General features: G+C 33.5%; 1 protein-coding gene across 5 annotated transcripts in view; it reads right to left on the bottom strand.

The window, feature by feature from the left end:
* LOC111513229 (uncharacterized) overlaps positions 1–13,734 on the bottom strand; it is a 241,047-nt gene that overhangs the window by 37,737 nt on the left and 189,576 nt on the right. For 4 of the 5 annotated variants that reach the window (XM_074178523.1, XM_074178524.1, XM_074178522.1 and 1 more), the window contains one exon: positions 13,117–13,203. In XM_074178523.1, the coding sequence (XP_074034624.1) occupies positions 13,117–13,197 (81 nt within the window). In that variant the 5' untranslated portion in view covers positions 13,198–13,203. Of the gene's footprint in view, positions 1–13,116; positions 13,204–13,374; positions 13,576–13,734 lie in introns of those variants that run through there. The other variant, XM_074178521.1, reaches the window with a different exon arrangement.

Here is a 13,734-nt window from a genome sequence, read left to right as displayed (position 1 = left end):
AATTTTCAAAAACATCCAGTATATGTATTCATGTAGACTATCGCATATGCCGTCTGGACATTTCATTCTTCTGACGTATGTCAAAATAATTGAAGCTATTCACAATTTGAGGCAAACGTTTAAAAGTGAATTTCAGGTTTTGGAAACAGAAAAATATTGTTTTCCGAAACGTCGTTCAATTGATTTTTTTTAATTTGTAGGCAAAATTTATGAATACAACAAGTTACTGACTGATTGGACTCTTCAGTGGTTTATTTTGTGCAATAACGCAACTTTTCGGGGTGAACTTTTCAGTTTGCCCTTTATTAAACTTCAGCAGATTCTCTCTTGATTTAATTTTCAGATTTTGGAAGGTTATATACCCCAAAAAACAGTAAGAAATATGAAGTATAAGTATTAACTTAACTTAACCTGAATTGATTTTCATGTTTGATTCGAGTGAGAAATTCAATTTATATTATGCAGCGGCGACCCTATATTATTTTTCAAGCGGTGCGAGATCTCCTGTTGTGTCAATTTAGTAAAGGTATAGTTTCTGCTAAAATGCTGAGTAACATTTTATATCACCTGTCCTTAAATTAGATGTAGGCTATTGAAAATGTACAGATTTTATATTAATTTTCCTTAAGTTTCGTATTGTGGTACAATTGTACCACATTATTATTATCGTAAATTAATATTTACGATACACTTGGAATAGCTTCATCGCCTCAGGTAATAACAATAATAATGAATTTTTGTACGTGTTGACATATTAACGATTTTGCCATTTTGCTACCTGATACGATGATGCTATGTCCCAAGTGAATCCCTCTTTTATGTTAAGAATCTAAAATTGGCATTTTCCTCGCTTTATGCACTGGCGTTTTCTTCTAATTTACGAATGATTCAACTTTTAGACAATTCAATTTTCAATGGACAAAATAATTAGATTTGACAGTTTTCCTGGAACGTAAATAAGTTTTAATCAGTTTAAATTTACTGAAACTGTGTTCTCCTTCGGCAACAGTTATATGTATTGTATGGTTAACTAGCCTCTCAGCGCTGACCAAAGATTCGGAAATATATTTAGTTCAATTGATACGTTGAAGAACTTTTATTTGGCTTGAAGGGGTTATATTTTTAGGAGTGATTAATTTTTTGGGAAAGAAAGTTTTTGGCTTTCTACTAGTAGTAGATTGGTCTCAGATTGCATAGCCTTACTACCATTTTTGACAATGAGTTTTTCCAGTAACATTTTCCTTAAAGTAGCTTCATAATCAAATAATAAATTGTTTATTGAACTGAAAAGAGAATATTTTAGGAGAGATACTCACACTGAAATTCCATAATAGACCCTGAATTCTCAGAAATATTACATCAAAACAAAAACATGTTGTCAGGTTGTGATTCCATATATTTTATCAGTATTAGTAAATTAGTAGGCGGGTTGGCTGTCTTTGTTCATCTTTCACTGCCTGAACCACTGTGCATGCTGTTTTCGGCGAGTGCATTGGCTTGGGATGTGGAGGTTGAGCAAACCGACCATCAGATGCCTGCTTCCACGTAGCCCGCTGGATACGGGAATGACAGAATCACTTGTGGTTCGGTTGTTCCCTAACTGAATGGTATCCCAACGATGGCTTAATCCTAAGGTGTGTGTATCTGTGCCGAGAGGATAAATGACACTGACCCTATTAGCTGTCTCTACGGAACCTTCGAGATACCGGGCGCCCTCTCGTCGTATCATCGCTTTGTCACGGTAATAAAAAAAAGGTTTGATGGTGCAGCCAGGAAACGGACTGAGTTGTCTCCTCAAGAGCGGGGTACCTTATGAAACCGCCTTGCACCAAATTCTTGAGCGGCGTACGCAGAATCTGTCTCAGGTGGAGGAACAAACCCCCATGAGCAGATTAGCAAACCTTTGCGCTCAAGTGATGATTCACCAAAACCAGAGGCGAAAAAGTCCTGCACGGTTGAGTCTAAGGCATCGTCAGGTGTTGCTGACGTGCAACAACCCTCATATGGGAAGGTTGTCGCGGGTATCAAGGTGGGAATCTTGCAACTTGACTATCCGACTACCTCATTAACGGTGAAACAGAAGAGCATATACTTTGTGCTTGCCCCGCTGGGGACCGAATCAGGTTTTTAGGGTTCGGCAGAGCCGAAACGGCGGGCAAAAACATCACAGTCATTTCTGAGAATTTAGTGCCTACTATTTTGGAATTATATTATAGTTCCAAAATTTTTTTTAATGTTTACTTCTTCATCAATGAATAAACAATACGGGAAACTACCAAAGAAAGGAATACATAAAATAACCACAATAAGGGATAAAGAAGTACAGATCATGGGAAAAAGTGATTTTCGAATTCAATGTTCATGTAAAAGTGCTTTTTTCGATAAGGTTTATTCTTCCAATTTGTATCTGAAAGAAACTTCTGTGCATGATCTGCACATGTCTGTGGAGAGTTAATATTGTAGTCATTTTATTTCTTCCCTTTATTTTGAAGGAAATAATTCAAGGATAACTAAAATTATATAATCTGACGATTTCCGCAAGCCGAAATAACAAAAATTCGTCGATAAAGTTTAATGCGTGCAGCTGTGTGATACCTATATTACCCTCTCCGAGTTTCTATTCCTCTATTCTCTATTCACATTTTCTCTATCTATTAGTCTCTCACTCCGTCTCCAGTCGGAATTATTGTTGCCATGACGCCATCACAGCTGATCACAGAGACTCGTTCGTGATGAAGATGATGATTATTTAATCAATTAATTGATGGATGTAGCCGTTACTAAGTGTTAGAAAATCATAATGAAGAAAAGAGAAATTTCTATATTTTTACCACTTTTATTTGTGTAATATATGTTCTTACATTTTTATGACACACTGTACAAGGCAGCGTACTTGTACGGATTCGAGGTCATTTTTTATATTTCAAACTGTTTTTGTGTTTTAGAGTTAGTTGAACATAAAGGCTTGTGTTAGACACTTCGTGTATCATTTTTGTTGTTGTGATTTCCTTCAAATTAAGGACAATATATCACAATTTGTAACTAACGTTACTGCAGTTTCGTCCTATAAGGATATTTTCAAACTTATATAATATATTAGTCCATTTTCAAACTTATACAATATATAAGTTTGAAAATGTCCTTATAAGACGAAACTGCAGTAACGTTAGTTATAAATGAAAGTGGTAGAAAACATAGAAAGTTTCATTTCTCTTTTCTTCAATAATCTGTTTAAAATCTGTTTCTCCGTTAATCAGCTGTCGAACTAATACGAACGACAACTCTCAAAAGTTGAGAACTTGTGCGAGCTAAGGACTAACGAGGTCTTACCTTTTAACGTGTGATTCCTAAGACGGTTGCAGAATCATCCCAGAAAAATATCTGGTCGAGGCGGGAATCGAACCCACTCTTCCGATCGTGACTCGGGCGCACTACCACCGTGGCCAATTCCACAGCCAATTCTTCATTAATTAATCAACTGATTATAAAAAATTAATTTTTTTGAGCATTTTAAAAATATTATTTTCTCATAAATACAAGTATTCTACTTAAAAAACATACACTTATTTATTTGCATGCTATTTCCTGAGTTTTTCAATTAATTAAGCTCAATGAATTTAAAAAAAAATATTGTTTTTGTCAGATTAAGTGACTCCCTCTAGTCTCTAGATAATCGTCAGATTATGAGACAGCACGTCTAAAACATAAAGATGAACCATATATATCTTAACCTGACGCGCTTGATTTTTTTTGCACATTATAATAATGGCCGCGAGTTTGCGTTAGATCGAAATCGTCAGAGTATTGAATGAGATCTTTTTTTTGTTTTACTTAACACACCCTTAGAAAATCTAAAACGCTCGATTATTTTTTTTTCTTTTCACTCTTAACCCTTACATATAACCACCCACATCATGCGAACGATCAGTTTAACATACCAACATTAATAAAAATACGTAGGACATTGATGCTATCATTAACTGACGCGCTCGAGTATGTCCATGCATTATTATTTTTTTACATATTTAAAAATCTATAGCCGCTTCCCCACCGATGAAAAGGTTTATATTATATAATATTTTTTTCTTCTCATCATCTAAGCTTTGCAACTTAAGGTGTCTCAATGACGCTCGAGTAAATCCCCATTTTGCATCGTGGGCTCCCCTACATCTCAAGTTTAATTTCGAGGGAAACAAACTATTACAAGCAACATCAGATATGACCGAAATTCCTTTCTCAAATGTACGTAAAATAGTCAAAAACAAACCTTATGAACGTGAGACGCGATGTGATACGGGATTACCAAAACCTTTAGATGTTCATCTAATAAAATCATTAAAAAACAATATAGGACTGTTACAAAAGCAATGAGATAACTACAATGGGCTAATTTAACAATTTTTTTTTATTTCATCATTTGAAAGTTTATGTTTCAAATAGTACATCTGCAAAAAATCTGAAATTTCAGTCTTTATCGTCTCCTTCAAATTAATAGTTGAATGTGGTCAACTTTGACGTCACATCAATCGACTGGGCGACAAGGGTGTGCTGACGGCGATCGCGATGGCAGCGATTCATAATCTCCAACTACAGGCCCGGTTGCCACCGCTCGAAGCTCGTTGCTTGGTGTGACGTCAAAATGTATCGCGGGCGACCTCATTTTCAATTGCTCTTGCTCAGTTGTTGATTAACATAAAAACCGGAAAGTTTTGTGGGATACTTGGGAGATGATTTACTTTTATAATATATGATTTTCAATAAAAATCTAAATAAACCTGAATGAGTCCATTGAAATCATAAGGAAGAAATTGAATAATTCCGGCCATAACGTGAGCTGCTGTGACAAAACTCTCCAGAATTGGATAAAGAAACTGGGATTTAAATTTAAAATAATAAACAAACGCCAAACAGTTATGGAAAGCAGATGAATAGTGGAATTGCGTAACAAATACTTAAAACTAATAACTAAAAATATAGACAAGAACAACGGAAAATTTTCTATTTGACACTCATGACATAGTTACGAAAGGATGGATTGATGGTTCGAGAATGTGCACGCCTAACATGCCTACAAACAAAGGATCGCGACTAATCATTGTGCATTGCGGAGAAAGTAAAGGATATGTTCCGAATTCTTTGAAATTATGTGGAAGAAAACTTGAGGACTGCAATGTTGACTATCATAAGAACATGGAAGCTGATATTTTTGATGAATGGTTTGAAAACCATTGATCCCAAATTTGGATACGAATAGTATAATAGTTCTTGACAACGCTTCTTATCATTCGCGACAGCTCATCAAAGTACCGAATGAACATTCGACGATAGATGATACAAAGTGTTTTATTGGATAAAAATTTGTATTTTGAAGACAACTATACCAAAAACCAACTACTTCAAGTTTTACAGACAAAAACATTTGAAAAAGTGTATGCCCTGTGTGTGTATTGCTGAAAAGTATGTCTTTATTCGATGACGCAATTAAAGTAGGGCAGCATATGGAATATCACTATTATTTATTATCTGCCAACTTTATGACCATCTACCAAGTTTCATTAGGGTAGGACTGAAATGATTTTTGTAATTTTTGACAAATATGCTTTCATTTGTGAAAAACAGTTAACTCAATCGGTTGGTTCAATGTACTTCTTTCCTGAAAAGTGTTTTTTTCGATTAACTTACTTGAATGGGTAATAAAGATACTTGTTATTATTATTTCATTAAAGTATCACCAAAACTTCAACTGTATCGCTAAGGAACTTTCAATTCTCGCGAATCTCTGATTAATATATCTCTTCAGTTCATAAACAGAGCAGTGTGAAAACGATTATATCTTAATTGCTTATATCTGGATTGCGTAAATCTCAGAAATACAAAGATTTCCGTATGCGTACAACATTTTTTTGTCTCGCATTTTCTACAAACTCGGGCCTTTCAATTTCATATTGTCTTATTGAAAACTAATCTAATCCATAACTTAACCTAAGAAGTTGAAGGGGACTGCATTGGGCAATGGGCTCATTCAGGCTAATTTAGTTTTGTATTGAAAATTATATATTATAAAAGTAAATCATCTCCCAAGTTTCCCACAAAATTTTCCGGTTTTTATGTCAATTAACAACTGAGCAAGAGCCCGCGGTATCCGCCAGTACTCCCTTGTCGCCGAATCGGCTGATGTGACGTCAAGTTTGACCACGCCACGTTTCGGTGAACGCCACATTCAACTATTAATTTGAAGGGGAAGATAAAGAGTGAAAATTCAGATTTTTTGCAGATGTACTGTTAGAAACATAAACTTTCAAATAATGAAATAAAAAAAAATCAGCATATTACCCTTTTTGCGCATTTGGTACATTGCATTCGGTGGAAGCGTTTTTAATTCAATTAATTGTGTAGGCAACGACGAAGACAAATCATATTAGGTGTAGTGTGGAACTAATATTTCGTCAAAGTTCAGTTATTTTTTGTACCTATTTTGTATGAAAATAATGCTATCTTCAGAAAAACAGTGTTGATATGTGCCGAAAATACAAATACCTACTAATATTTTCGATTGGTGATACCCAGAAAAAGATTGAAAAGAGACATGTTCTTAGCAAAATCAATGATAATGACAACATTATGCGGGAAGGACGGCACACTGAAATGTTTCTTCATCAACCCGCTGAAGTAGAAACTGAGCTGAGGGTTAACGAAGTCTTACCTTTCAACGTGTGATTCTTAACAATAATACCATGGTTTTCGTGATATTCAAATCGGTACCTGTTTTTTTATTTTAAAGGCTTTTTTACTTGAAATTCATACAATTACGATTTGATTTGATTATTTTTCAGTTGTACTGATTAAAAAAATTGAGATCGAAAAACAAATTGTTTAAATTTTGCACCCCCATGTTTTACTTTTCAGATTGTAATTTTATTTTTTTATGTTCCTAATAATAAACGATAACTTAAATACAGCATGACATATATACAGGGCTTTTCATGATGAGCGTTAATTAGCCGTTTCTGGCAAACTATTCAACGGATCAACCTGAAAATTCCACAGTATGCATAAGTCAATATGACCTACACGCCTAAAATATTTCAGACGGAGCGGCGTTGTCGCTTCTACTATAAAGTAGCGGCTTCTTTGATTTTTCAAATGGAACACCCCGTATATAATATCATATTATGATTCATTATCACTTTGTCAACAAATTTATATACTATTTCCCTAGTACCGTTCAGAAGATATAAATTAATTTCGATATTTTTTTACCAAACATGAACTTTTATAAATGCTGATAATCTTGAACTCTCTTGCACTAAAACGATCAAATTCAAAATGGAGTGGAGTGATACTATGAGGATCTTCACGCCGAGTCATATTTTCATTTGCCTCATACAGGGTCTTCAAAAAATGCAGATACTTTGATCTCATGAAAAAATGAGTGGAACTCAATTTTTTCAAATGGAACACCCTGTATATTTCAACATTTTTGAGCTCTACATCCAATTTTAGATTAACTTTGTTCAGATAATACTATTTCTATTTTGAACCGTTTTCGAGATACAACTGTTTCAAACGGAAACTGACGTGGTTTTCTTGCTCGTTTTTTTGAATTCATCACTTATTTTGGATATTCAACTTTTTTTTATACTTAGTAATATTTCTTTTTGATTCAGTTTTTTAACTGTCTCAGTTCGAAATTGGTATGTACCTACCTTAGAAAAAGTTACAATTTGTATACATTGAGGTATTGGTCTCTAAGGTACAACAGTACACATTATTATTTTTTAATAGTGTGTTTTGGAAAAATAAATTAACCAATTATTTAACGTCAGACTTTCGTTGGTGGTTTTTACTGATTGATAGCTACCAATTATAATAGAATAATGTCAAGATTAGGTTACAGTAATGAAGCTTTCTTGAATTTATTAATAATTTATGGTGAGTGCAATAGAATTGCAAGTAGAACATGTCGAGTATTTCATGAAAGATATCCACAACTTCCGAAGCCGAATAATAATGTGATAAATCGACTACTAAAAAACTGTAGGTTGAATGGAACCTTCCGTCCAAAAATAATTCGTAAGAAGACTAAAGTGGATGATGATGACAATATAACAGTTTTGGGATACTTTCATGCATTTCCAAATGCTTCTCTGCACGACGCTGAAAGGGAGATAGGTATACCCTACGTGACAATTTTTCGAATTCTTAATAAGCATAAATTGCATCCCTATAAGTTCTACTGTGTCCAACATTTGAAAGAGACTGATTCACCTCGTAGAGTGGAAATCTTTAAATGGTTACTTGTCAAGACTCAAGAGGATGAACATTTCCTTGACAATATCATATGGACAGATGAGGCCAAGTTCACATAAAATGGAGTTTTCAATAGAGACAACAGTCATTATTGGGCGCCAGAAAATCCCCATGGGGTTTTCAAAAAAGATAGCAATTCAATGTATTTTGTGCCCTAAAGAATGAGTCAATTTTTTATATCGAGTTTTATGATGATAATTTGAATGCATCAAAATATGAAGATTTACTAAGGAATGGAATTCAAATGATTTTGAATAATAGACCAGGAAGAGAACGTGTATGGTACCAAATGGATGGTGCTCCACCCCACAATTCTCATTCAGTCAGCGAAGTTTTAACCGAAATCTTCGAAGACAGATGGATTGGTAATGATGGACCTTTTCGTTGGCCTCCTAGAACACCAGATGGCAATCCATTGGATTAATTCGTGTGGGGTTTCATTAAAAATATGGTTTACTCTACTCCAATAACAACAATGGAAGATATGACATCGAGAGTTACAACTGCTTTCAATAGTTTGACTCCAGACTTGATCAGAAGCGCTACACATGACAATCTTTTGAAGAGAATACATGTTTGTTTGAGTAGAGGTGGAGATGTGTTTGAACATATTCTGAAATATACTGACGATTAAATTAACTCATCAATTTATGGGTTTATTATTTTCAGATCCCCATAGTATCACTCCACTTTATTTCAAATTTGATCGTTTTAGTGCAAGAGAGTTCAAGATTATCAGCATTTATTAAAGTTCATGTTTGGTAAAAAAAATATCGAAATTAATTTATATCTTCTAAACTGTAATAGATAGGTATAGGGATATAGTATATGAATTTGTTGACAAAGGGATAATGAATCATAATATGATATTATATACGGGGTGTTCCATTTGAAAAATTAAAGAAGCCGCTATTTTATAGTAGAAGCGACAACGCCGCTTCGTCTAAAATATTTTAGGCGTGTAGGTCATATTGACTTATGCATACTGTGGAATTTTCAGGTTGATCCGTTGAATATTTTGCCAGAAACGGCTAATTAACGCTCATCATGAAAAGTCTTGTATTATTCGCGAAGAAATGAATTTGAAGTGATTGAGTCGAGTATTGTTATTACTATTCTGATCATTCCCATATTGATTCCAATTTAAGAGCCACCGGTAGACAACTGTTTCAGCCTATAGGGCATCGTCAGTACGAAGAAGAAATATTTGATATTCATTCTCCATTCTGTGCTTGATTTGCTCAGAAACCATCTCTATTAATTGTCCTAAAATCATAATAACAGTTTTCAACTGTAACCATAATAACACACAAAAACGCTTGTTTGAAGCCAATACAAACTTATAGAAGTATTTTCAATTATATTCAATATGAATAGCACTGACGGATTACAAAACAATCATGTAAATGTGAGGATGAGTATATAAGTATGCATCTGATTCCGTAAATATATCTTAGAATCATAAATAAAAAAAATTGAAGATTGGTGTTTGTCGACATAAAACGTCAGAATTTTTCAACCTTCACTGTCCACGTGAAAAGTTTTTCATTACTGAAAAAATAAAATAATTTATTTTTGCGCCAAAGTAGGGTCAAGGTAACAATCATCAATAAGGATTTAACTATTACCAGTTTATATATTATTAATACTTTAAATTCATCAATTACCTTCTACAATTTATACCGAATGCGTATAAATGTAGTGGAAGTAATTTTTGATAGAACAGTTCGGAACTGAATATTACTGTATTGATGTTGCCAACTGATAATTATGTATGTATTACCAAAAAAATCTATATATCTTCATAGGTATATCTACAGATATACATAGGTATATCTACAAGATTTGTACAATGAGTAAATATAGCTGAATTGCAGTGGCGTTGTTTTTTTTTTTGCGGAGTGAATCACTTTGAAGGTTAGGTCGCACGAAGGAATTTCATCAAATCACATAATTATCAGTTGAAAGTTTATGTGAAACTATGGCTAAAAAATAATGTAGGCATATGTGTTCTACTGCCCTGGCTATGCCGGGTCGAGTCGCTAGTATCATATATTTTGCAAATAGCCAATTGTGAAAATTGTTTATTACTTAAATATCCCACCGGATTTTTCGAATTGTAAATTTTTTTTTTAACCTTCATATATTTTTATGAGAAACCAGATCTAAATCAGGTTCAAATTTCTAAGAACAAACCTTGGAAAAGTATAGTCATGTGGAGAAGAAACGGAAATCAGTAATATCGGTGTAGTTTATATGGTTTTAAAATTTTTGGAGCTGAGTGGTGGACTTTGATAATTCTAAGTCGATAGGAACGTTTTCCCAGGGACCGTAGCGAGCAATCCTAAGCCATTGTAACGAAAGACGAACAGTTCTCTTCTTGAAGAAATAGGAAGAAGTATCGCTCAGTTGAGTGACGCTAATCTGAACCGCCTCCTCCGATTTCAACAGGAATGGTTAAGAAAAATCCTAAATTAATTAAACCTGTAGTTAAAATCAAGATGCAAGATGAAACTTGCATATTTTACTGTTTAATCCTATCGTTGAGCAAATATATCAAATTGATTATTCAGAGATTTTCTTAAAAAAACAGTGATATTTTCTTATCATAGTTATCCAACTTCCCAGATATTGTTTTTATACTTTATTCTTATATTATACTTCAATTTATAGCTTTAACTATTACGTCACTGAATATTCGTCATATAAATTTCATTTTCTGATTGATTCGGCAGTTACTTGATGAATATCCATATTAATTTCAAAAACTACACCTCACGATTTGATCTCCACAAAGTTTGTGAAAATCAAATCGTGGGGTGTAGTTTTTGAAATATAAATTTCAGATTAATATGTGATATATTTTCGATATTCAAAGACACTGTCTTAAATAGTTATGACTGTATTAGAAACATTGTTAAATTCGAATATTTCTAGTGTTATGATGTTTTTTACTGGTTACAATATTTTAGAAAACATAGAATGGGAAATAAATAAAAAGTTCCAGCATATTTCAAAAATATACTCATTTGTAAAAGTATTTCCGGCTTGCTGTATGTTGGACTGAACAAGTATGGATTTCTTTTAAATATAAGACTGAAACCATTGCTATCGGCAATCTTTATAGATTATTTGACTTTCCTGTAAATGTCTTCATAACAAAGAAAAACTTGAAAATGCACTTGCTTTCGTCGTGCCTAGATCTAATCATGTAAATTCTTCAGAAGATTCTCAAATGTTGATCTCTTTGACAACACATTTTCCATATTCTTTCTTTATGCAATTCATCGATAGCACAACTAGTTTTGATCTCAGGATAATTAGTGGTCAACCTAACGAAATCAGTCTGGTATGCAAGCTTGATAATAATAAAAAAAACAGAGATAAAGCCTTACGGTAAATTTTAGAAAACTAGAGAGTTACACCATAGTAACTACTATGAGACTATACGTAACAAACAAAACCATTCTGAAGGAGAAAAAAGATACTGAGAATATAGAACTTAACAAAATGAGCACAGTCAAGAAAGCCAACAAACGAAAGTTTTATTTTTCATTTTTCATCATGATCTCCTACCACGTAATGAATATTACTGGAGTTTTTTCCCAACACCAAATCGTTATTTTTAACACCTCGACACGTGTTTCGATCACCAAGTTTTATGTTTTATGTTCACAACAGTTTTAACAAAATTTGAAATATCATTCCCAACATGTGATGTAATTACTGGAGAGCTATTAATATAAAATATAATGTACTTACACTCATTAGGATCAAATACTTGAATTAGATATTAAATATATGCAGTTCATGACTTTCACCACTTTGAAAACTTATGATTGCTTCAGAATTCGATAAGAATATTTGAATGACTTGAATTTTGTGGAGTAGTAATCTTAGACTTATTATGTTCACAAATTTTCGTTGAAATTATATGTTTTTGATTGAACATTTTTGAGACACGGAAGTTGACTAGTAGTTAATTTTTTCAAATCTCAATCAAGGATACTATTAACTATTGTATAAAGAACAGAAACAAAATATTTTTTATATTTTATACTTTTTTTATATTTATTTTTCATGAGTCAAAAGTATCCAAATTTCAGATTTTTCAAACCCTTGAAAATTCATGTCTCCAAAAATAATAACCTTAACGTGAGTCATGAGACCTTTTTTATTTACATTTCAATAAAGAAAATACAAAAATTAGCCGCTTGAAAAATAACAATTTCATGCAATTGTTTGAATAATTTTGGTTTAAACATTAAGCCATGGTGTTGCTCCGTGGCAACATGCATGTATATCATCAGTAGGGTAAAAAATACGATTTCATCAAAGTAGCCAAATCTTTCTGAAACTTTTTGTAAAGCTATAATTTCACATATTATCTCTGAAATATTTTAAATTATCAAGATCAAAAGCGGTACGTCGAATGGTTTTCTCTTCATTGTCAATGCCCTGGTTTCTCAAAAAAATGCTTCACCAAGCAACAGAAAATAAAATTCATAAATATTTTCTTCATCTCCGCACTTCTTGTAACATCAATCTTTTTTTAGTGAAAAAATTTACGATCACCTAAATCCTAACGTTTTTTTTACATAGTTTCAGATTTAGGACAGAAACTAGTCAAAAACTATTTTATAATGACGTATCTTTCAACTCACATCTATTGCATCAGAGTCACACATGAAACTTCTGTAGATAACTTTCAAGTCATTGCACAAAATACGAATGAGAAAAATCACAAAATACTCATGATCTGATCGTGTAAGTGTTGATTATTTTACGTCAATGGGCAATACTTACCGTCGATTCCGAGTGCCCGAAAAGCGCACTTCGGTGGGAAGGCGCACCTCCTTGGCCAAACTGTTGTCCAGCATTCTGCATGAGGCACTGTAAACAATATTATGACAATTAGCACTTGTGGATGGTTAGACAGTGTCAGTGACCGATTACGACCAGCAACAATATTTCATAAAAGGAGTTTTCCTAGTGCCGGTGATATAAATATAGGTATAAATAGTGGGTTCGAATCAGAGGAGGGTACTGAATAAATCTACTCACGTTCAGATCTTTACAGATAATGAAGGGTGGGTTTATCTGAAAGGACCGCCAATAGAATTTTATGAACCGTTCATCTTTCTCTCTTCCACCTTGAAAGCTGTTTAACAACCCCCTTCCCCTTCTTGGAGTCTCACTTCCAGAAATATGTTTTTGCTGAGGTTGATAGTACTCAATTGACAGATACATATGTTATATTCAAAAGATTCACAGACCCAATGATGACTTATCCCACGGTGTGGGGAGTAGTCACTGATTGATAATGTTGGCGCGCTCTCTCGACTGTGTCGGAGCTTCGGGGCAGGACTCAATCAGCTGAACCTTTGAGGAAAAATGATAATAATAACACTCTAGCATACCCTT

Source organism: Leptinotarsa decemlineata, unplaced genomic scaffold, assembly GCF_025532065.1.
Source record: "Leptinotarsa decemlineata unplaced genomic scaffold, Ldec_3_MD MMD2_tig00003902_RagTag_RagTag, whole genome shotgun sequence".
NCBI classification, from domain to species: Eukaryota; Metazoa; Arthropoda; class Insecta; order Coleoptera; family Chrysomelidae; genus Leptinotarsa; species Leptinotarsa decemlineata.
Note: the sequence above shows the minus strand (reverse complement) of the source record. Positions and strands in the feature narration are given on the sequence as shown.